The sequence below is a fragment of the Ochotona curzoniae genome, unplaced genomic scaffold (genome assembly GCF_017591425.1).
Source record: "Ochotona curzoniae isolate NIBS_2020 unplaced genomic scaffold, NIBS_Ocur_1.0 contig_78, whole genome shotgun sequence".
NCBI lineage: Eukaryota > Metazoa > Chordata > Mammalia > Lagomorpha > Ochotonidae > Ochotona > Ochotona curzoniae.
Genome location: NW_024466559.1, coordinates 3,370,361 through 3,394,232, shown reverse-complemented (window position 1 = coordinate 3,394,232; position 23,872 = coordinate 3,370,361). Strand labels below are relative to the sequence as shown.

Genomic DNA, 23,872 nt, shown 5'->3' with positions numbered 1-23,872 from the left:
TTCCAATTAAAACAAACAAACAAAACCCCCTCATTTAAACAGATTAATTGTTTTCAGAGTGGCTCTTTCATTTATCAATTGAAAATTATTTAAAGAATTTATTTATTTATTTATTTATTTATTTAATTGGAAAGGCGGATATACAGAGAGGAGAGACAGAGAGGAAGATCTTCCGTCTGATGATTCACTCCCCAAGTGAGCGCATCGGTCGATACTATGCCGATCCGAAGCCAGGAGCCTCTTCCGGGTCTGCCACGCGGGTGCAGGTTCCCAAAGCCTTGGGCCGTCCTCGACTGCTTTCCCAGGCCACAGGCAGGGAGCTGGAAGGGAAGTGGGGCTGCCGGGATAGAACCGGCGCCCATATGGGATCCCGGGTGTGCAAGGCGAGGACCTTAACCACTTGCGCCATCTCGCCGGGCCCTAAAGAGGTTTTTTTTTTTTTTTTTTTTTTTAAAGATTTAAAAATTTTTATTGGAAAGGCAGATCTGCCTCTGCTGATGCACTTCCCAAGTGGCCACAGCAGCTGGAGCTGAGCTGATCTGAAGCCACGAGCTCGTTCTAGATCTCTTACATGGGTAGAGTCCCAAGGCTTTGGGCCATCCCCCACTGCCCTCCCAAGCCACAAATAGGGAGCCGGAAGGGAAGTGGAGCAGCTGGGACACGAACCAGCACCAATATATCATCCCTGCCTGTGCAAGGCAAGGACTTTTTCCATTAGGCTCCCGTGTCAGGACTGAGTTTCAGTTTTTATGTGTAGGAAACAAAATTAAGTAGATAAGATGTATAGATGATATTTTCTCATTGTTGTATGTTAAAACTGACTATAAAACAACTCACAACAAATTGTGACTTATTCATCTGTGTTTTGGCTTTAGAACCAGTATGTCAGTTACAACCTGGTGGGTTTTATTTTTGTCATTGATTGCAAATGTTCTGCCCTTGTGCCAAAGGAACTGGGCAAAGAGAAAACAAATGCAAAAGGTAAGGATGATGAGAAAATACACCCACTGGATAGGTTAATGCAAAGAAGACACTTCCCAACATTTGCCTTCGTAGCTGAATTATCTGCCTCTGCATTTAGTTTTGATTTAGGTTTAATGCAAGATATGTCCTCATGGACAAAGGTCTCTAGGTGAATCTGGAATTTGTTGTATAGCTGAGTCGTGCTTTTAATAAAATATATATAAATTGGAACATCCATCTGCTACTTCAGTTCCCAAATACCAATAATGGACGGGGCTGGCCCAGGCCAGCGCTAGGAGCCAGGAACTCCACCCAGGCTCCAGGTGTGCAGCACCAGAAACATATTTGATCCATCATCCTCCGTTGCGTCTTGGGCTCATCAGCAGGAATCTTAGAAGCAGAGTCGCCAGGGTTCAAGCCGGGAGCTCCCGTGTGTGATGCAGACATCATCCTCCAAGATGACTTCACATGCTGCACCACAGTGTCTGCCGCTCTCCGGGTCGGTATTCATTGCCATGCATTTGAGAGTTCATGAGAAAGATCTTGTACATTCCCCTTTAAGGGATACAGTTGACAGAAAAATGCATTTTAAGATAAGTTAAATCCATGGTGCAGGTATCCCCAGCTTCTGTATGGAAGCATCACCGTGTGTTTTTTCTTACTGCACTTGCATGGCAGGCTTAGCCTTCTGGTGCACTCAGTGGGGATGGGGTGGGCTCAGGCTCGTAGGTCCCCATCTCCTGGTCCCCAAAAGTATGTGAGTGGCATTCCCCCAGGTTCGATGCTCAGTGGACCAAGAGGACGATGACCAGCCAGTGATCCTGTGGGGATTTGCTGCTGGGATTGACAAGTGGGAATTGAAGCATTGTGTAAGGAGTGTAGAGAACGGGCCCTGGAGGCAGCTGCCCACATGAGGCAGTACCAGAATTTGCCTTGTGGCTGGAGGTAACTTCAGATGAGATGACGACTTATGAGGGGAACTGCATGAACCCCAGGAGAGTGGGAAGGGTGGTGGAGAGAACTCCAGTTAGCCGACAGGAGGAAATTAAGCACAGCTTGGGAAGAAATTGCTCACAGGTCTGGTGGGAATACAGGAATCCTGTTCTTGGTGGGTAGGTTGAAATTTGCCAGAACGACCTCCCCAGTACAAAATTCCAATCATCCTTGGGCCGTCTTCATTTGGGAAGACAGAATTAATTGAGTAGCCCTCGCTGAATACTTACTTTTATAAATGTTGCCAGTACATGTCAGGTTCACATTCTCATGTTCAAAGTGGAAGAGTGGAATGGGAGCTGTGTGTTGTAACCAGAAGCTGTGTGCTCCACACCACAGCCTCTGTCGAGGGTTATAAAGGGAAGTATAAATTGGATCTTGGGAGGTCAATGTTAGGCACATGTTTTAAAGCCGCTTCAGAATTGCTGTGATCTGCACACTCATGCAGGTGTTGTTGGGTGGGAAGTGGTTTAGAAGCTATTGGATTCACAGCATATTAGAAGATAGCACCACAGAGATTTTCAGAAATCACTTGATGAGATGCTTTTAAGTCTCTGGCCTGGACTTTGGACTAAATCAGCAAGCAGTGGAATTGATGAAGGTTTTTTTTTAAGCAAGCTAATCCTGTTGTTTTCAAAATTACTTTTTTTTTTTTGTGCCTGAATGCCATGATCTAATTAAGTCTGTTTTCCAGTGTGGAAACAAGTATTGATACAAGGTGTTTATTTGAGAAGCAGAGAGATGCGGGGGAGAGATGCGGGGGAGAGAGAGAGCCCGCTTCCTTCTGCTGCTTGTTTCCTTAAGTGCTTGTTATGGCCGGGGCTAAGCCAGATCGCAGGAAACTAGCTGAAAACCCAGGAGCTCACGTGATTGGCAGGGTCCCGTTAGGGCGCATTCCCTTTGCCTCTGCTGGTCTGCGATGGCAGGAAGCTGGGTCCAAGAGGCAGGTCCTAGACTCGCCTAGAAGGTGACTTAACATCAAGGCTAAGCACCTGGTTGTTAACATGTTGTTCTCTTGATAAAGTGTGCTGGCAGCTTTTCTCAATGTCTCGTTTGGTACACACGGTCCCAGTTTCATTTGCACACAGGTGGGATAAAGCTCCCCTCTAGTGAGTGCATAAACAACTGTAAAATAAGTCTGTAGGGGTCTGCATGTGTGTTGAGTTTTCTATTACTGCCTTGTGTCCACAAGTGCCCTACTGATTACTTCTCAGCGTGTTTTTTGCAAATATACCACTGTTCGATTTGTCTGGCTGATTTTGGTTTTTGTTCCCAAAGGGACTTTTTCAACCATTGTATTCATTGTGGTGTTGAGAACATCAAGCGAGAACCATCACTGTGGTGTAGAAAGGATCTAGTTTCGATCCATGACTTTCCCCCTATAGACTTTATTCCTGCCATTGTTAACCATCATTTCTATCATCTAAGATCAGAGCATGCTCAGGAGGTTTTGCTGTTGACGTAAGAGTGACCCTGATGAAGCTGTGTATTCCGCTTGCATTGTTTAGTTGTGTTCTGCCTGCGTCTTAGCATTGTGAATGTGGGGACTCTCCATACGGCCGCTGTAATTGGTGTGGAGCAGCCTGGATGCCTGCCCCAACGCTGGCTAGTTTCCCCTGTAGTCAGTGCATGTTTTTCTGTCTGCAATCGGGCCATCTCCATGAGCAGAATCTGGGCAGAATTCTTGATCTCCCTTCAAGTTCCATAGTGGCAGTCCTTAGCCCTGCTGACTATACCCCAGGTCTCCTGGCTGGACATAGGGCATCGCCTCCCTGCCAGCCAGTGACTGCCTAGACCATGTGTTAGGTCAAAGTCCACACCTGGCAGGGCACTTGTCCAGCACTGTCCATCTGCTTGGGATTGAACCTAGCTTCTGTACCTTTTTTTTTTTTTTTAAACTGATTTTGGCCCTAGGCATGTTAACATCGCTTAACCTCATGCTCTCAAGGTGAGAATAGGAGCCCAGTGACTTGTATGTGATTTAAAGCAGTCATTTCTTTAGTGTTGTTTGTCCACCCTAGAGTAACTGGTGAGTCCTCTTTACAGGATAGGAAAGCATCGTGCTTTTCTGACCTTGGGAGCCTGGGGGAAGATATGTTCTAACTTTGAGAATCTCAGTGCACACTTGTTGAGTCCATTGGTCCGCATGTTCGTGAAGAACTAGTGCCAGTTTGAAGGTCATCGTGGAATTATCTTAGGAAAACTGGTTTACACTATCCACTGGGTCCAAAGTCTAGGAGTGTTCAGTCATGTGTCCTCGGACATATCTTGGTTTTTGTTGGTAGTGGACCATCGCCAGTGCGTTTGTATTAGACAAGCTGAGATTTTCACATTGAGATAAATTGTGTGGTTTTTTTTTTTTTTTTTTTTTTTTTTTACGTATAGGAACCTAGCGTGTGGCATTTTTGCCTGAATCCGAAGGAGTTCTCCATTTAGCTTTTTGGGTCAGTTTCACCGTGTGTGTTACGGAGTAGGACTTCTCTGTGCCCAGTGTCCCCCGGCCTCCCGCCCTGAGGTGCTGACTCCCTGCTGCATCGGCTCTAACATTGCGAGCATTTCCATACTGCTGGGTGGCAGCGCTCGGAGCTCGCGTAGCAAGGGGGACTCAGACTTCCTCAGCCAGATTAGATGTCAATAAAACATTTGTTCCTTCCTTTGAGTGGTATCATTGGTTTGTAATTTATCCTTGGAATTGAAAATGTTAACATGTGTGACTGAGTTTGTTTTAATTAAGTGTATAATTAGGCTAATGAACCTTGTAAAAATGTAGTGGTGCAATCCTTAATATAATCTACGGAGTTACATTTCTAATTACGCATCCAAAATCATGTGTAGAGGGGCAGCATTTCAATGACTTTGTGGAGATGTATGTTGTTTTACTGTCTGCGCCCCCACCCCCCCATTTGTTTTAAACAAAAGAAACATTGACCATGAACTATGAGTCTTCAGAGTCTTACCTGGTCATTGCTGTTTGGTGGGGAGACTATTGGAGGCTTACTCAGAAGTGACTTGTGCAGGCATGCACAGGATTTTTTTTGTTTTAACTCCCCTCATTCCCAATTTCAAAACAGGTGTGTCACACGTAGGGAGATGTTTGGGGATATGTTTCCATACAAAGCAGGCAAAACTCATTTGCTAGAAAAGCAGGTGAGCTGAGTCGGGTTTATGTTAGATGGCATGATGGATATAGGCGGGCCTTCCACTTCATTTGTCCCCAGGCCCTGCCGTCATTGACTCCATCTGCACCACCTGTTCACAAAAGCAAAGTCTTTGCTGCCTTCCTGGGTTTGTGGACGTAGCCTCTGCGCTGTGTTTGGTTCCTGGAACGTTTTCCCCAGCCCAGCTTACCTCCTGCCCTACTCCCTTCTTCTTCCTTTTTGTTTTGCTTGTTTGTTTAATTTTGCAGTGTTCGTTTTTTCTGCTGAGGGGGTAAGGTTGCCCCAGCAGAGGACACCGGAGCTCACCGACATGACAAATGTCTGTTCTCTGCACCTGCACGTGTGGTGCCACCATAACCCCCAGACCCAGAGACGGTGTCGCTGGGGTCACTTGGTTATAGCAACCCTCCTTTTGCTACCCTAGAATAAATCCTAGTTGCTGGTCCAGCCTGTGAGATGTCCCCAACATTGCTTTTAATTATGCTGCAGGAGACGGCCTTGCCTCAGGAGGCGGAAGCATCTGCCATTCCTACTTGCCCACCATCTCCCTCCTGAGGCACTTTTCCTTACAGCCTGGCTGTTATCAACTACATTTTCCAGGGAATATATGTACATTTTTTGATAGCTCATTCCCATTCCTTTTGTAATCATTTTCACCTACTGGTGCAAATGAGATAATTTTGCAGATTGTGCCACTTTGCTTTTAAATGAATCCATTCTTTTTAAAGAGAATGATTTCTAATAGGGTAGTCAAGTACTTGGAAATCAGCAGGCTACTAACTTCACCTTAATTCAGCCTGTTCTGTTGATTTCCCTGATCACTCGTTGCATCCGTCAAGGTGACGCCCCCTCTCTCACCCCTCTTGGATCACCTCATGTCTGACCCTGAGATGGAGGAATCTGAGATTTTTTTGGCGACACTTTGAGCAGCATTAGGTTTGTATGCCTTGGTTGGTAGCTTCCTTTTGTTCCCTGAAAGTGAGGCAGAGTATTTAAATAGGCTGTAGGATTTTTTTACTCTGATTCCATTTGTCCACAAAGGAGGACTGAGGCCGAAACTGAGACATTTGATCAATGAGACGCAGCGTACTGTTTTGCTTTGGGTGATTATTCTAAAATGATTACCAGGATTTAAAAAAAAATAAATAGGTTTAATGAAGAAAAGAGATTATCTGGATGAATATAAATCCATTGACCCCGTCATCTGATAAAAGCATGGATGTCATTTATGGAAGGGAAGTATAGATTTCTAAATTACACTGCTTTAAACTGTAATAAATAATGCAAGGATCTATTGGAAACGCGTTTATAAAGTTAAACCAATTAGTAGTGCTAGTTAGCTGCTAAGTCAGGCCCATTAAATATGGTACATCATTAAGTTCAGATCAAACCGCATGTTAATGTAGCTGCAATATATGAATGTAAGTAATCAAAAATTATCTAAATAAGGCTTTTGCCAGTCTCTAGTATTCTGACACTCTTGGAGTGGTAGATGCTGAATGTCTGACAAAATCCTAATGGGTAATGTAAAGATGTGTGTCCTATTTTTGTTCTTCTAAGTTGGAAGACTGGCATCGTACCTGTTTATTGTGATGCGCTAGGATGAAGTTAGTGGCCTTATAAATATTCAGCAAGGAAGCAGGTTGTTGCTGTCTGGGATTTCAGTTCAGCAGGGTCAGCGATGCCCTGCTGGAGAAGACGGCTCTGAATCTCCATTCTGTTTTTGCAGAAGACTGTTTGCCTCAGCTAAACTCCATCACCCATAAATTCAGTTGTCATTTATCAAAACCTCACTCCCGTCTAAGTGCTTGAGCACGAGTTGCTGAATCCCGTGTTCTCCATCTGCTTACAGTGCGGTAGCAGAGATAAGGAGTGGATATAGCAGCAGAGTGAGATAAGTGGCTGGCAGTAGACACACCAATTCCTATAAAACTTTAAAGGAAGAAGCTGCTCGTGTGGGTCTGTTTTTACTCGCAAGTGCGTGCACAATCCTGCAGGTTATGAATCTGCCCTGGACAGCATACATGGGTGACTGGGTGTGTCATTTTCGTTTTTGCAGGATTCCGAATTCCAGGACCTGGACTGTTGTGTTTTATGTTTGTTTGTTTTCAACACTTTGGCATGGGGAGGGTTTGCGATGTATCAAAAATAACTTCACATAAAAGTTGACATGATCGTAATATAAAATATATGGCATCAGGGAAAGTAGGCAGGATTCCTTTTGCTCACCCTGTGATCCCAAAAACTACTGGTCCCCCTTCCCTCCTCCCCCGCCAGGATATACAGAATGTTTTATTGGGGAGTGGAAGGGTTCGTAAGAGTTCAGTCCAACCCTGATTTTCCCTTGGAGAACGTTGCACCTTTTGAAGGAGTTCTGAGTTTTTGGGCACTGTTGAAATCAGAGGCTAAGGCCGAGCAAAGCTTTGAGCAGTGAGATTAGCTTTCTAGTTACTTGAGCACAAAGACAAGTTACTTAGGCCCGGCGCAGTGGCGCAGTGGTTAAGGTCCTCACCTTGCACGCCTGGGATCCCATATGGGCACCGGTTCTAGTCCCGGCAGCCCCGCTTCCCTTCCAGCTCCCTGCCTGTGGCCTGGGAAAGCAGTCCAGGACGGCCCAAAGCTTTGGGACCCTGCACCCGCATGGGAGACTTGGAAGAGGCTCCTGGCTTCGGATCGGCATAGCATCGGCCGTTGCGGCTCACTTGGGGAGTGAATCATCGGACGGAAGATCTTCCTCTCTAGCTCTCCTCTCTGTATATCCACCTTTCCAATAAAAATAAAAAATAAATCTTTTTAAAAAAAAAAGATAATTTACTGAAGACAGAGCCTGTCACAGCTCTTCACAGACACATATGCTCCCCATGGAGACACCTAAGCCATTTCTGGATGCTGTAGCATAATTTTTTTTTAAAGATTTATTTTATTTTTGTCACAAAGTCAGATACACAGAAAAGAGGAGAGACAGAGAGGAAGATCTTCGTCCATTGATTTACTTCACCCCCCAAGGGCCACAACAGCCAGAGCTGAACTGATCTGAAGCCAGGAGACTCTTTTGGGTTTCCCACGCGGGTACAGGCTCCCAAGCCTTTGGGCTATCCTCGACTGCTTTTCCAGGCCACAAACAGGGAGCTGGATGGGAAGCAGAATTGCCGGAATTAGAACCGGCACCCATATGGGTTCCTGGTGCATGCAAGATGAAGACTTTAGCTGCTAGGCTACCTTGCTGGGCCCAGGACTTTGAAGCATTTTTAAGTGTCAAGGTTGCTTTGTTTAGCTAATACTGGTGATGCAGCAAATGTTTTCCCGTACTTACCCAAAGGCTCCGTAGCTGCATCATGGTCTTTTAGATCATTGTGATTTGTGCCTCGCTGTTAGGGTGACATCTGGGAGTCGTCCTGTTCCCCATGCCTTTGGAGAAGGAGCTTTTTTGTAAGTGGGGTACTAGCGTTCAGGCCGTCAGAGGGCGTCTGTGCGGCTGGGGGCACTTCCTGTGTAATCGCTTGCTTTCTTCGTGTTCCAGAACGCTGGGCCTCCTGGTGAAGCGTCTGGAGAAAGGAGGGAAGGCTGAGCACGAAGGCCTCTTCCAGGAGAACGACTGCATCGTCAGGATCAATGACGGCGACCTTCGCAACAGAAGATTTGAGCAGTGAGTGTGGACATGTGGAGTGCCTTGGCAGACGTGCCTCTGGCCTCCGTCGGGAACAGGACAGGAACGCTTTTGGCCATGAGCTGGCCTTCTGACGCAAACATAGGGTGCTTACTACCATAGATGCCAAACTACCCTGAGACCTGCACCTGCTTTCCTGACTCGCAGGAACCCAGTCACTGTCACCCGTATCCGCAGTCCATGGGGGGTGCTGGGAAGAAGCACATGGTCATTGCAAAGGGCACAACAAATCTAGACATTCCCTGAAACAACCTCTCTGGATGAAATTGGCCAGCAAGGTTCTGACCTGTTGGAAAAATGATTTTGTTTTTAAGAGTTATTTATTTTCTTTGTGAAGTTAGACCCACAGTGAGAAGGAGAGACAGACAGACATCCTCCCAATGCCAGTTCACTCCCTAAATGGCCGCAGTGGCCAGAACTGAGCCAATCCGAAGCCAGCACCCAGGAGCTTCTTCCAAGTTCCCCACATGAGTGCAGGGTCCCAAAGCTTTGGGCTGTTCTCTACTGCTTTCCCAGGCCACAAGAGGGACCTGGATGGGAAACAGAGCAGCCAGGGCATGAACTGGCACCTATATAGAATCCCAGTGCATGGAAAGCAAGGATTTAACCACTAAGCTCCTGTGTTGGGCCCATTTATTTGTTTGTTTATTTTAAGTATAGGTGACAAAATTCCATTCACTGGCTCATGCCAGATGTCCACAATAGCCAGGCAGAAGCACTTCAGTTGCCAGGAACTTTTTCTGGGTCTCCCATGTGGCCAGTAGGAATCCAAGCACTTGGACCAGTTTTTTCTGCTTTTCCAGGTGTGTTGGTGGGAAGCTGGATTTGAAGTCAAGCAGATGGCACTGTAATTGGTACCCATATGAGATGCTGGCATTGCAAATGGTGACATATCTATCACCTGCTCCTCCCACAAATGACATCTTGAGTTTGGTGATTGGCAAGGACCTTGTAGCACCAGCATTCCCATCCTCTCAATTTAGCAAATTCCTTTTGTAACTGACAGGGCAGGAGATGTTGTGCTAAGGGAGAGAGGAGACTGGGTCATACCTTTCCATCACAGGGGTTTGGTCTCGGCACTGTGGTATATTTCAGAATGCCAGGTCATTTATCAAATGCTTTTTAAAATAATAAGGCTCTAATTCCAACTTTGATTTTGGCAGGAAAAAGTCCTTTGGACCAGTTTTGTGTTATGTTCAGGTTGACTTTATTCTGATTCAAGTCATTCCATCAATGAGCTAACAGGTGGTGTATGGAGCAAGGCAGGAATGAGCTGGGTGGATGGTGCCGGCATTGGGAAGTAGCACTAGCCTCACTGCCATTAGCATTTCCATTAGTAGGTTCTCCCTCCATCTGGCTACAATGTTGGCGCTAGGCTGGTCCGAATCCAGAAGTGTACTTTAGGTTGTTCATGTAGATGCAGGGGTCCACCAACTTAGGCCATCTTCTGCTGCTTTCCCAGAGACATTAGTAGGGAGCTGGCTCTGAGGGTGAGTAGCCCAGAGGTGAACAGGTGTTCATATGGGATGCTGGCATCACAGTCAGTGGCTAAACATGCTGTACCCCAATGCCCGCCCACACACGATTCCATTGTGAGGAAATGTCTCGTAACTTCTCCAAGCTGTATTGGCTAATGTGACGGAGTGAAAGCTACCTTTATGTGTGTGGGTTTATAATACTTCTGTCGTACTTAAAGCTTTAGCTTCATGAATTTCCTTTGAGGGCACCGCACTTCGTCTGTGGTGGTCACTCATTTTTCTATTGTTGTTTTAGAGGAAATTTGTGGAGGGGCTGGCGTTGTGGGATATCAGGTCAAGATGCTGTCTGTAGTGTGGGTGTTCATGTGAACATGGGTTCAAATCTCACCTGCTCCATTTCCCCTCCATCTCCCTGCTAATGCACCTGCAAAAGCAACAGAGGATGTTGCAAATGCTTGGGTCACTGCACCTAGGTGGTAGATGGGATAAATCTGATGTGGACCTGGTCCAGCCCTGGATTGTGAGACCATTTTGGGGAATGAACAAGCAGATGGAAGACCGCTCTCTTCAATTCTGACTTTCAATACAATCTTTAGGGAAAAAACAAAGTTTCTTGTGTGTGGACGATCAACCCTGTTCCTCCTGTTGAGCGCTCCCAGACATGGCTGGCGCATGGGTTCTCCCTCTCATGATTCAGTTGTCAGCCCTTGCTTTCTTAATGGCTTGCATGTGGGCTGAAACTTCTGTGTCTTCATGTGGGCCTGTCCGTTCTTTCCACAGAGCACAGCACGTGTTCCGCCAAGCCATGCGCACGCCCCTCATCTGGTTCCATGTGGTGCCCGCCGCCATGAAGGAGCAGTACGAGCTGCTCTCCCAGAACGAGAGTCGCCAGGCCTGCCCCAGCCGCTTCAGCCCGGACAGCCCCCCATGTGGGGACAGCAGGGTTGCAAGTGGCCTGGGGCTCCCTGGACCTCCCCGGGTCCCTAGAATTCCCCAAGCACAGGATCACCCGGATGCTCACACGCGACTACCTCACATGGCGCCACAGCAGCCTGCAGCCCGGCCACCCGGCGCCCCTACACCAGCCCTGCATGGGGTTGGCACCTTCAGCTCCACCATGGGCAGCACCTACAGCACCAAGAAGATAGGCAAGAGGCTCAACATCCAGCTCAAGAAAGGTGTGGCCATCTTGTCCCCTGTCAACTTCCTTCCTGGGACTTGTCCAGTTCTATTTGCTGTTTGGGAATGAGAATCTTACTGAATCGGTATTAATTTCAGGTAGTGGAGAATGGGCCAACGGGTTGTCCTGTGTGCCACAGAAATGAGGACAGAGCCTCCAGGCAGAACTAGGGCCTCAGGGCCAAGTGCGTGCCACAAGTTGTTCTGTCTTGTTTTATAAGCAAGAGAGGTGGGTATGAGCAGCCGCCAGTGGTCCCAGTGTGACCAGTTCATTGTCACATCCACCTTTCAAGAGAGAGCTTGCTCTTGAGGCTCCAACCCATCCCTCCTTCCCTCTTTTCCCTCCATTCCCAGGGAACATTCTGGGACAAATCTTAACGCAAGTGGACTATAGTTCACCTGACTGCCACAAGGAGATGGCTTCTCATTCCCTTTTGAGGCTGGGGCAGGAAGCTTCCCTTCAGTATAGTTTTTCACTATGATTATTGTATTGAATAAAAAATGGGAACTTCAGTGATCCAATTTTGGCTACCATTCAAAATCACATCTCCTACCATTTATAGGAGATGTGATTGCCTTTATTCAAAGTCATTTCAGATGTTGTGCTGAATCAAATAAAAATAAAAATAAAAATGCTAGTTTGCCCAAATATTGTCCTTACCTGGCGGATTTAAATGATACCAAGCTCCATAGTTATTTTGGATTTGAATTTGCTAGCTCTGAGAAGATGTGGCCAACTCGTGTAAAGATATTTATGTGAAAGCGAATCGTTAGTTGCAAATAAAGGTGAAGAGAAATTACTCTGATGCTCCAAAAAAAGAAGGCTTGCTTTATTTTCAGCCAGAGTCAGAGCTACATCCTCCAATCCTCCATCCACCTCTTCATTCCCCTAAATGCCCATGACTGCTGCCATCTGGGACAGGCCAACACCGGGAGCCCAGTGCCCAGTGTCCCTCAGGGAGCCACCAGCACCCTGGGTAGGGTGCACCTCTGCAGGAAGCTGCATTCTGAAGCAGACCCAAGGTGTCTGTGTCGTGGCTCTATGGGCTAATCTTCCACCTGCAAGTGCTGGCATCACATACGGGCACCAGTTTGTGTCCTGGCTGCTCCACTTGCCATCCAGCTGGCTGCAATGGCCTAGGAAGGCAGTGGAGGATGGCTTCAAATCCTTGCCACTTTGTACCCATGTGGGAGATCTGGAGTAGGCTCCTGGCTTTAGATCGTCTCAGCTCCAGCCTATGCGGCCATGGGGCGAGCGAAACAGTGATTGGAAGTTCCTTCTTTCTGTCTCGCCTTCTCTCTGCAAACCTGTCTTAGCAATAAAAATAAATAAAATTAAAAAAAAAAAGTGGGCCCAGACTCAAACCCAGTCCTTCTGTGATGCAGAATGAGGGTGTCCCCAAGTGGAGTCTTAGCCACTGCGGTCAACCCCCACCCCTGCTCATTGTGACTAGCATCGAATACAGATATTTCATAATAACTGCGTGGCAGTTGAATGGATACAAGTGGATTTTTTCAGCTTTTTTGAAAATCAGTAATTTCCACTGCAGGATGGTAAGTAAACTAATGTTCTTTCATACCATTTCTTCCAAAACTGAGGCCAACTGTCACTGTAGGCAAGAGGAGCCTGCTGGAAGCAGTTCTTTGGCACAGAGTGAGAGCTGTGTCACAGGACGTGCGGGACAGACCACTGCAATGTGCTTGCTTCCATAATGATGATTTCTTAATATTTATTGCCGTTCTCAAATACCCTGCTCTTTTGTAGAAATTAGCTTTTTAATAAAGCTGGAGGAGAAGGTCAGTAATCTGTTTCAGTCAGGGCAAAATGTTTTGTTGGCTTTGCTAAATGAAAATTGATATCTATTTATCTTTCTTTTAAAGGTCGTTGGCTGAACTTTTAGCTTACAGATTTAGGGGTTATTGCTAATATTTTAATAGTATTGTGAGGTTCACCTCGCAGTCAGTCTTTGTAGTTCATACAGATGATTATTGCCAAAGGAGGATCATTTAGAATTCTTCCTTCATAAATGTTATTGCAAGTCACCCGAGTTCCATGAAGGCACAGAGACCCATGGGAAGGTCCCGGCGGGATAATTAGGAAAATTTCATATAGACAGGACGCCATTCAAGCCTGCCACACGGAAGCCTTCAGAAATTACCAGTCCGGGTCCATGACCGTGACTGCAGCCTGGAGGAAAAACGAGTGTTTTGTTGAAACAGGAGAATAATTTACGGCAGAGCTGCTACAGGTGCAGTGATTGTGGATTCTGTCTTCCCCCTTGCTTCCTCTTGCAGCTCCGTTCCCCTGAGTCCTGTGTGTGGACCCCATTCTCTCTGTGCTGTTTCCCTGTACCCCGAGAGCTGCGTTAAAGGGCCTGCAGTTCCTTCTCCTGTCCAGATCTCCCTGTTCTTCTCATAATAAGCTCGTATTTGGTCTGTTATTTAGCTGAAATGGAACCTAGTATCTTAGGAAGGAAAGTCTTTTTTTTTTTTTTTTTTTTTAAGCCTGAGTAGAAGATTACTATTCATTACCAGGAGTGCTAGAATAATTCTGTGATTCATTAGAAATTTGTCATTATCGTCTCATTTTTTTCCCCTCTGTGCATCTTGGCTCCTGGCGTGTCGGTGCTGGTGACATTTAACCCCCTTTGCCTGCCCTGAATTGAGCTTGCAAGATTGCTTATCAAGGAAGCTTCCACAAAGAACTGAGAACTTAAATTATACAAGTCAGTCGAGTCATTGGAAAGGGCCTCATTAATTTTAGTACCTTGAAATACAATACCATGATTCTCCAATGAGGTGGGTGCAAGTGGAGAATGAGCACAGCCTTTTTTTTTTTTTTTTTTTTTTTTCCATTTTAGAGAGTGATGTGTGGATGGATCCAGGTTAATTAGACGGGACCAGAGCCAAGAGTGTGTGGGTTTCGAGTTAGTGAGGTAGAGTGCAGGAAGTTCTGTTGCCTGTGCCTGTAAGTTCCTTTCTTCCCATGCCTTTTCTGTCTCCATGCGTATGCTTCACCTTCTCTGTCAACATCATTCTCAATTCAGGCTTAAGAAGAGGTTTATTTTGGGCCCGGCGCGATAGCGTAGTGGTTAAGGTCCTCGCCTTGCACACCCAGGTTCCCAGATGGGAGCCGGTTCTAATCCCGGCAGACCCGCTTCCCATCCAGCTCCCTGCTGGTGGCAAGGCCAAAACCTTGGGACCCTGCACCCTTGTGGGAGACCCAGAAGAGCTCCTGTCTCCTGGCTTCGGATTGGCTCAGCTCCAACCTTTGCAGCTGCTTGAGGAGTGAATCATCCGGTGGAAGATCTTCCTCTCTGTCTCCTCCTCTCTGTGTATCTGACTTTCCAATAAAAATAAATCTTTAAAAAAAAAAAGGGTTTGTTTTTCTCAGGTAGAGAGGAAATTCAATTCTTTTAAATTCTTTAAGTGTGTGTGTGTAGGTGCAATGGAAGTCTTCCACCTGCTGATTCATTCCAAAATGTTCAAAACAGCCAGGACTGGGCCAGGGCAAAGCCAAGTGCTACTTTCAGGTCTCCCTCCTGGGTGGCAGGGGCCTAAACATTTGGGCGTTCTTTGTCCATTCTTCCAGGTGCATTGGGGCACTGGATTGGAAATGTTACAGCCAGGACACGAACCAGTGCACCTGTATGGTGTTAGTCCGGCAGGTGGTGCCATCTGGTCCCCTTCCTGCAGGTTTTAGCAGAGTTTATTTTTCTCCACGTAGAGAGGTGAAGTTCATTTTGTGCTTACAAAGTCAGATCAACTGGCAACACGTTTCCCAGGCGTATTTCTGCATTCCTAGTCGCCGTCTTTGAGTAGGACGTCATTCCTTCTTGGGCTAATGACTTCTGATGGCTGCAGCTGCCCGCGGCCTCCGTGATTGAGCTCATTTCAGAGACTGCGGCTGGCTCTTGAAGCAATGGAGGCAGCGATGGCTGTTGGGAAGGTTCCACCGAGTCCTCAGCAGAGGGCAGTGATGGATGCCCTGTGTGACACCTGTGGTCAGCTCATCTCCTTCTCTCTTCTCTTCCCTGCTTTAGGTTCAGAGGGACTGGGGTTCAGCATCACTTCCCGCGACGTGACCATAGGCGGCTCCGCTCCCATCTACGTGAAGAACATCCTCCCCAGGGGCGCGGCCATCCAGGACGGCCGGCTTAAGGCCGGAGACCGGCTGATAGAGGTGAGCAGTCCTTCGCCTGCCTCCCCCTTGCTGTTTTTATTAAATGAGGTGTTTATATACCTGCAGGGCAGTTTACGGGATACAAAGATGCACACAGAGGAAGAGAAAGAGAGATTAATCTTCTAGCTGCTTGGTTTATTTCTCAAATGATCAGGGCTGGGCCAGGTTGAAGCCAGGAGCCTGGACTTTATCTGTGTCTCCCACAGGGGTGTCGGGGCCCAAGCACTTGGGCTCACGTCTGTTACTTTCCCAGAAACATTGACAAGGAGCTGGGTTGTGAATGGAGCAAGCAGGTCCCCAGCCAGTGCCTGAGTGGGATGCCGTGTTGTAGGTGTGGGTTTTACATACCTGTCCACTTCCTTGCTCTCCATGAGTTGCATTGTCAAGTCCATCCTGGGAGCTTCTTCATACACTAGGATGTTCCATCGTACTTCTCAGCAGAAGCATGCGTCCCAACACAACGTGTGTCTGTTTTACATTCTGTGTTTTGCCTGTTGAGTTTACGCCTGAGGTTCCCCAGCCTGAGGTTATGAGTTCAGGTTACATGGCTGCTTGCATGCCAGCGCTGTGGCTGCATAGTTCTCTTTCTCCACGTTGTGTGTTCACGTCTGGCACTAGCGAGACGCCACCTCCTATGTAATCGGAGCAGACACCAGCAAGCACTGCATCTCCATGACAGGAGAAAGGGAATTTTTATATGGCAGCACAGAGTGAATCGAGACATGCAAGCGTGGTGTCAGAAGGAACAAAGAAGGAACCATTTCTGGAAGTTTCCTTTCTGTACCTCAAGCATTTTGGTTCTTTGCTGTCCCAGCCCATCTCCAAGTGTAAATGTGATTTTGGAAATAATTTCTTTTCATGTGGAGACTTGTACACATGAGAGAAGTAGAAGAAAGAGGATATGCATAGTTTATTAGCCATCCGTAGTCTGCCATCCTATGAGCAAGTGCTGTGTTCCCTAGCCATTAAATAGCATTCAGTTGCCAGTGGCAAAGTATACCTTTCTATCTTATTAGTGTTTTTTTTCTTATACCTTAAAATTGAATTATTTGTGTGTAGACACATTCATACACACATATAATTTGAAGGATAGAGGCAGTGTTAGAGATCTCCCAACTGGTTCACTCCTAGAGGTCCAGCACAGCTGGGGCAGGGTTAGGCTGAGCCAGCAGCCTGGATCTCAGTTCAGGTTTCTCCCCGTGGGTGATGGGGACCCGAGTACTTGAACTATCACCTGCTGCCTCCCAGGATACACATTATCAGGAAGCTGGGTTTAGGGAGCCACCGGGACTCCTTCAAAGGGCTTGGATCCCCACTCATGCCTTCCTCTCTGCAGCCAGTTGCCTACCCCTTGGGGTGTGGAACTCCAGTGTAGTGGTCCTCTGTGCTGCCCAGCTCTGTGTGTTTAAGATTTCCAGTGAATTGGGCCTGGCACAGGAGCGTAGGGGCTAACATCCTCGCCTTGCACACACCAGGATCCCATATGGGCGCCAGTTCATGTCCCGGCGGCTGATTCCCACCCAGCTCCCTGCTTGTGGCCTGGGAAAACAGTCGAGGACGGCCCAAAGCCTTGGGACCCTGCATCCTCATGGGAGACCCAGAAGTAAGTAGTTCCTGGCTCCTGGCTTCGGATCAGCGCAGCTCTGATTGTTGTGGTCTTTTGGGGAGTGAATCAGCAGAAGGAATATCCTCCTTTCTGTCTGTCTTCCTCTCTGTATATCTGACTTTCTAATGGAAAAAAATAAATCTTTTAAAAAAAAAAAGAGTTCCCATGAATCACACTCCCTGTGTCTGCTGGCACAGGGTAAATCACATGACAGCCTTGCGTGCACAGCGTCCGGGCCTGTTCCCTGTGGGCCATGGATGGAGCCGTCTTACTTTGCACTCTGGAATCCCTGTGCACATGCAGCCCCCCCAGCGTGTCACACCCCTCCTCCCATGTTGGAGTCTTCTGTTTTCCCTCATCACATACCTACCTACCTCAAGCCAACCCTCTGCAAACGGCCTGCTCGCGAGCTTCAGGGACGGCCTGCACACCTGTGTCCTCTCGGAGCTGTCAGATCTGCCCTAAGCCTGAGATTTTGTTTCTGCTCTTTGAACCCTGTCTTCCTGGATCTGTACTCCGTCAGCCGCTCTGCAAACAGCGCGTCTGGGGGTCTGGGCTGTGGAAGGGGACAAAGGTAAACGGATCCACAGACTCACTGGATTGTCATTTTTCATCTGTGTAGGATTTTTTTTCCCCCTCCGCCTTCTTTGAACCCACCATCGCATCAGAATAGAATGCTGGGTTCCATAGGGTTGTTTTGCAAGAAAGTGCTATTTTAAATTTTGAATAAATGGGAAATTTTGATGTAGTTTTTCGAAGAGATTGAGTTATCAGAGCAACACAGAGTGGGAGATCTAGAGAAAGTGAGAGAGCTCTTGGCATCTGGCGTTTCGCTCCTCCACTTGTTACCTTAGCTGGAACTGTTGCAGCCGAAGCTTGGAGCCAGGAACTCCTGCCCTGTGTTCCGTGTATTTGACTGGGGCCTGTGTACTTGCCTCATCTCTGCTGTTTTTCCCTGGAGCATTAACAGAGAGAGGCAGGCAGCCGGGACTGAGACCCGGTCGGCACTCCATAATGCCATGTGAATGCGGCAAGTGCTGATTTAACCCACTTAAAACACCCTCCCCCGTGCACATGTGATTTAAAGGTCATAAAGGGTAAGTATGCTTTCATTTCCGGTCGCTGTATCATGTTTTGAAGTTCTCCTTCTGAAGAAATCATGAAAGTCCTGAGGTTCCCTACGTTTCTGCTGTGCAAGTTCCTGTCTCGTTGCAATTCCCTTATGACATTGTTTTTTTTTTTTTTTTAAATAGGTGAAATACTTCTGTTTTAGTGTTTACCTGTTAGGGGAAAAAGTGTCTTCTTCACTATGTTCGGCAGGTTTTCTGGAATGTTGAAACATTTCTACCCAAATATTTCTGGTGCCTTTTGGCAACACTGAGTATTTCCACATCAGACAACAGGAGATACACAAAGGCCGCTGGAGTGTCTCAGTCTGAAGTCAGTGAAGTTTCGTGTTAACTTGACGTCTCGGGGAAGTCTGCAAGTCTGCCTGGTCTTTCTTACTCCTCAAGGATTGTAGGCTTTTGGCAGATGGATAAACAGTGAAAGACGGAACCGTCTCATCTGCTTCTCCCCGCCCCCCGTCTCTCTCTCGCTCTCTCTCTTTCTTTCTCTCTCTCTGTGGCAACTGGATACCCAGTCCCAGTTGCTTTGCCAGCGGTGCAGACTTAGCCATGAGCCACAGTGTCTGGCAGAGTTAAGTGGGAACCACGCCATGCCTGTATTTCAAGGACCTATCTCTCCGACACAGGTGTGCCTTCTCTGCCCGCGGCAGCCACCGCTAAGCTCTCACGGTCTCTGGTTTCAGGTGAATGGAGTGGACATAGCCGGCAAGTCCCAGGAAGAGGTGGTGTCCCTGCTGAGAAGCACCAAGATGGAAGGCACCGTGAGCCTGCTGGTCTTCCGCCAGGAGGACGCCTTCCACCCGAGGGAGCTGGTGTGTACACCTGGGGCCGGTGAATGCTTTCTGGCGCACTGGGGCCGGACCTCCCCAACCCCGGCCCGGTCCACATTCTTTGCCCCCATGGCGAGATACTTGGGGGGGGTGGGTGGCTGGGAGGATCCCTTTTCCAAGAGCAGTGTCCTTCCTGGGTTGAAGAGGGGTGTCCTCTGTCATGAGAGTCAGGTGTTTAGACGTCAGACTGGGGGGCGTCTTGTAGGACATCAGATGTTTATTGCCGCACGCTCAGATGGGCTGGTTGACGACGGAGACGTCAGTTATCTCAGAGCTGTCACTCCGAAGGCTGCCGTTGGAAGCGTGCCATCTTCCTGCCTGCATATGACACATTCTCTGTCTGCAGGCATTGCAGAGTCCCTGAGGCTGAGCCGGAAAAAGAGGCCTGCTGGCCCTTGTTGAAGGAAAAGGATCCTTGCCGAAATGACTGTAGTGGCACAGAAAAAGTGTCCCCTTCCCATGCCCCAGCTGTAGAGAGGACCCTGTTTGAAATGAAATGAAAAGGCATCGTTTGCAACCTGTCTGCTTCATTTGACTACGTATACACGATCAGACCAGGGCCTTTGTGTAGTGTTGGCATGAATGTCTTTGTCTGTGAAGTTTATCCAATTTAGAATCTTTCCTCTAGAAAACTACTAGATTTCATTTTAGGGAAAATGATTAATTAGATGACTCTGCTTGGCCTGGGGATGTGGTGAAGAAATGGTTTTATTTTAAGTGTAAGTGGTAATGCCAAATATTTACGGACAAATTCTAGTTGAATCACTTTGGAATATTGGCTTGTCTCAGCTGCCTTTTAGTTTTCTCTGAATGGTAATTCATCCAGGTCAAACAAGAGTGGCTGGGTTTTGAGGAGTATGGTTCTCATTCTCTTAGGTCATAACTTGGATGTCTCACAGTTTTTCCTTTTCCTGTAAATAAAAACTGCTTTTCTTCTATGATTATAACTATTTATAGAAGCATTGCTCATAAGGTTGGGAAATTTGGGCCGTAGGTGTCCCATGCCTTGGTCACAGGAAGATGAAAAAGTCAGCGCGATTTTGTAGAAATTTCAGAGCGGGATCCAACTGAAAAGCAAAGGCCTGTTCTACGTCAATTTTGCATAAATCATGACAACTGCTTTATGTTTAAGGAAATGTTTAATGCATTATTTCTCCATTTAAACTGGGTTTTCCATCTTTTTCCCCCCACTGTTAATCCAATTTGTGCTTGAAATGCCACCTGATCCTAAATCTGGAGATGTCTCCATTAAATTGTAAATGAGCCTGATAGAGAAAGGCAGGGAGTTTCCAGCCAGTTTGGGGCAGCTTTCCTTCTTCCTTCCCATTAGTCCCTTGCCAAGGCCTGCACATTGCTCCCTCTGAGCAGCCGCCGGCAGCGTCCCTGCCAACATCGCCACTTCAGGTTTGTCAGGGTCCCTTGTCCAATTTTGATCTTCCACGCTTCTGTCTCTCCCTTCTGCTGCCTCCTCTCTTTGGTTATTTAATTTATTACTTGTAAGCTTTTCATTAAGGACCGAGCCAGTAGCCCGTCAGTCAGTCTCCTATGCAAGTTGCAATCACTTTTCAACATGTCAGAGAATCAGGACCCCAGAATTAAGGATGCGCTCCACAGTACCCGCTGACTCCAATCAGTGAAGCACTCTCCCTCTGCCCAGGGTGCCTGGTCTGAAATTCTATGTCCCCATCGCTACGACTTCATCACAGCGTGTCCTTTTTTATACATCTGTCTTATAAATGACCTGTGTCGTGAAGGCAAGTCTACCTTCCCGTGTTGTGTTTTGGAGTGGCAGGCTTGCAGGTTCAGTCTGATTGCCCTTGTCTGTTTTGCTACCTGTGCACCTGTTGAGACCTTGTGTTGTACCTTAGATCCAGATGTTTCCATTTGAAAAGAAACAAATAATTAGAGGCAGTGCCATGAAGAGAGAAGGGGAAACAGTTTGAGATTTGCTTTGCTTGAGATAAGAAATTCGTGATTCATGAGGGGAGGCAAGCAAGAGCAGGTGTATGTCTGGCTTCGGTAGTTCTGAGGACACACACAGGAGCTTGCACCCCTGGGGAAGAGGCAGCCATGTGTGAGTTCAAGTGCGCTCACCTGTGACGGGGTTTGTGGTAGGTAGGGAGCTGCAGTGTACCCTTCAGTCTATCGCGTTGTGCCCCTGTGTGTCGAAGGTGGCTTCTGGCCGTCCATATGTATTCATGTTTTTCTTTGATTCTTCTAGAACGCAGAGCCAAGCCAAATGCAGATTCCCAAAGAAACGGTAAGAGCTTTGTCTCCTGTGGCAGGCTGCAAAAGTGTGAGAAGGATCAGTGGAACTAACTACTTACTAATTCCATAGGAAGTTCCCTGTCTTTTCCTGGCACCGTAATGGCTAACACACAGGTTTGCCGAGACCCGAAGTGGTCTTGTATCCCGCTGACTCACGGTCGCTGCCTGCAGAGGGTGTTACTCTTTGTGATTCTCCTGTCCAGACAGGCCTAGGGAAGGCGGACACATTCAAGTGAGTTCCTGAGTGGGCACAGGGTTCCAGGAGCCGGGAGATGCCACAGACAGCACAGCTCCACGTGGCCCAAACAGAAAGGAAACACCACGGATCTGACACAAAGGCAGAGCTAAGAACACATGATAAAGACAGGTTTCCTTAACAGGAACGTGAGAGCAACCTGTTTGTAGTCCCAAGGTTTCAGTCTGACAGCTGTCATCATCTTGGTAGGCAGGGCGGCTGGTCCCTCTCCAGCGAAGGCAGGTGATCCGCTCAGGAAGATGGGGTCACCTCATGACTGTGCTTGTAAGCCCTTTTTTTTTTTTTTAAAAATTTTTAAGATTGATTTATTTTTATTGGAAAAGCAAATTTACAGAGAGAGGTGTTCCATGCACTGGTTCATTCCCCAAATGGTCAGAAAAGCCAGACCTGAGCCAATCTGAAGGCAGTAACCAGGAACTTCTGAGTTTCCCACACAGGTGCAGGTTCCCAAGGTTTTGGGCCATCTCCCACCTCTTCCATGGCCATTAGCTGGGAGCTGGATGGGAACTGAAACAGCTGGAGCATGAACCAGCACCCATATGGAATGCTGGTGCTAGCAGGTGGATGATCTGTGTTTGAGTCAGCACTTAAAACAATTGGTCATGTAAAAAGTTAGATTACCTTCTCTTACTATCCAGCAAAATAAATCCCAGGTTTTTGAATTTAAATCTTAATAATTGAGAACATTAAAAAAAAAAAACCTGAGATCTTTTATCTACTGGGTCCTTCCCCAGAGGGTCTTAAGAACTGGAACTGAGCCAGGATGAAGCCAGGAGCCCAGAGCTCGCTGAGTCTCCTACTTACGTGGTGTCAGGGGCAAAAGCTTCTGCAACATCTTCCACTGCCTTTACTCCAGGCCGTTAGTAGGGAGCTGGATTCAAAGTGGAACAACCAGGGCATGAACTGGTACCTTTAAGGGATGCCAACATTGAATGAAAATTCTTAAAAGATCTGAATGTTTCTCAGTTGAAAATTTGGGGTAATGAGTGCATGTTGAGCATGGCCAAAGATTCAGCACCTGCGTAAATAAACATGTGCACAAAATCTCCGACCAGCATTTGAGGACTTAGCATTTTCTGATGAAGTTGTGGAGATGTACTCATAGGCTGGTGTTTTATTGTGTTTTTCCGTTTTTAGTAGACAATGCACTGAATTACAGGAGATGCTCAGCGCTTTCCCGTAGGATTTCTGTAGGATGATTTTGTCCGATGGTCAGCTCATGGTAGTGTTCTGAGCATGGCCTGGGCTCAGCTTGGATGTTTGATACCTTAGGTGTAGTAAGTGGAGTTCCAGCATACATTATTTTCAACCTAAGATGGATTTGTTAGTGTAGACCCATCCATTGTAAGTCAGGGACCGTAGCAGCAATGATACCATATGATCATTGTCTTAGATATTAAAGAGTTCAGAAGTTATTTGCAGTGTCATCTTTGATGGATTGGAATCTTCAAATTGGGGACCCTCCTGGGTGATTGCGAGACTCCACAGTGAACCCCATATGTGAGAGTCTGAGCACGTGGGACTCCTCCTCGCTGCGGTGGGGATCGTCCGCACTGGGGGCCGCACAAGGCCCCTGGTTCACACAGTCTCCTCCTGCCAGGGCAGCTGTGACAGGGCTGAAGACTCAGCAAACAGTTTAGAAGTTGATCATTTTGTCGGCCCTACAGTTGCTGCTATAAACATCCAACCGACCCTTGGTGTAAAAGTGTTTTTTGGCCCTGCCTTACAGCATGCAGTCATTTACACACTCGCATGGTTTTCTTCTTACAGCGTTGCTTCAAAGAGTTTTCCAAAGTAGGTCAAAGCATGGTTTGATTTAAAACAGTTTGGCTGTTTATTTCACGGGGCATTTTTTTTCTTTTCTGTGTCATCTCTCAGCTGTGGCTCTTTGTGCCTTGGCTAGCTGTGCCATACAAACTGGGGTGGTTAGAGCCTTACTGTTGCAGTAGTATTTGGGAAAATTGACAGAGGTGGAGTCTGTGGCACTCTGGGCTCTGAGATGACTGTGGTCTGTTTTAGCCACCCCCCCCCTTTTTTTTTTAATTAAGTCTTTGGTACTTACCAGAGCTCAAGAGAAAACCATACACAGGCCTTCACTGTTTTTCTTTATGTGTTTTTTTTTGGGGGGGAAGGGGTGAATTTTTTACTCTTAATTCTTGGAGTG

General features: G+C 47.1%; 1 protein-coding gene across 17 annotated transcripts in view; it reads left to right on the top strand.

Annotated features, from left to right (window-relative positions):
* PARD3 (par-3 family cell polarity regulator) overlaps window positions 1-23,872 on the top strand; it is a 465,250-nt gene that overhangs the window by 229,155 nt on the left and 212,223 nt on the right. For 11 of the 17 annotated variants that reach the window (XM_040992585.1, XM_040992579.1, XM_040992584.1 and 8 more), the window contains exons 8-12: window positions 8,635-8,760; window positions 11,040-11,437; window positions 15,482-15,621; window positions 19,038-19,166; window positions 21,406-21,444. In XM_040992585.1, coding sequence (XP_040848519.1) covers window positions 8,635-8,760; window positions 11,040-11,437; window positions 15,482-15,621; window positions 19,038-19,166; window positions 21,406-21,444 — 832 coding nt within the window. The remainder of the gene's footprint in view (window positions 1-8,634; window positions 8,761-11,039; window positions 11,438-15,481; window positions 15,622-19,037; window positions 19,167-21,405; window positions 21,445-23,872) is intronic. The other 6 variants (XM_040992587.1, XM_040992588.1, XM_040992586.1 and 3 more) reach the window with 1 other exon arrangement.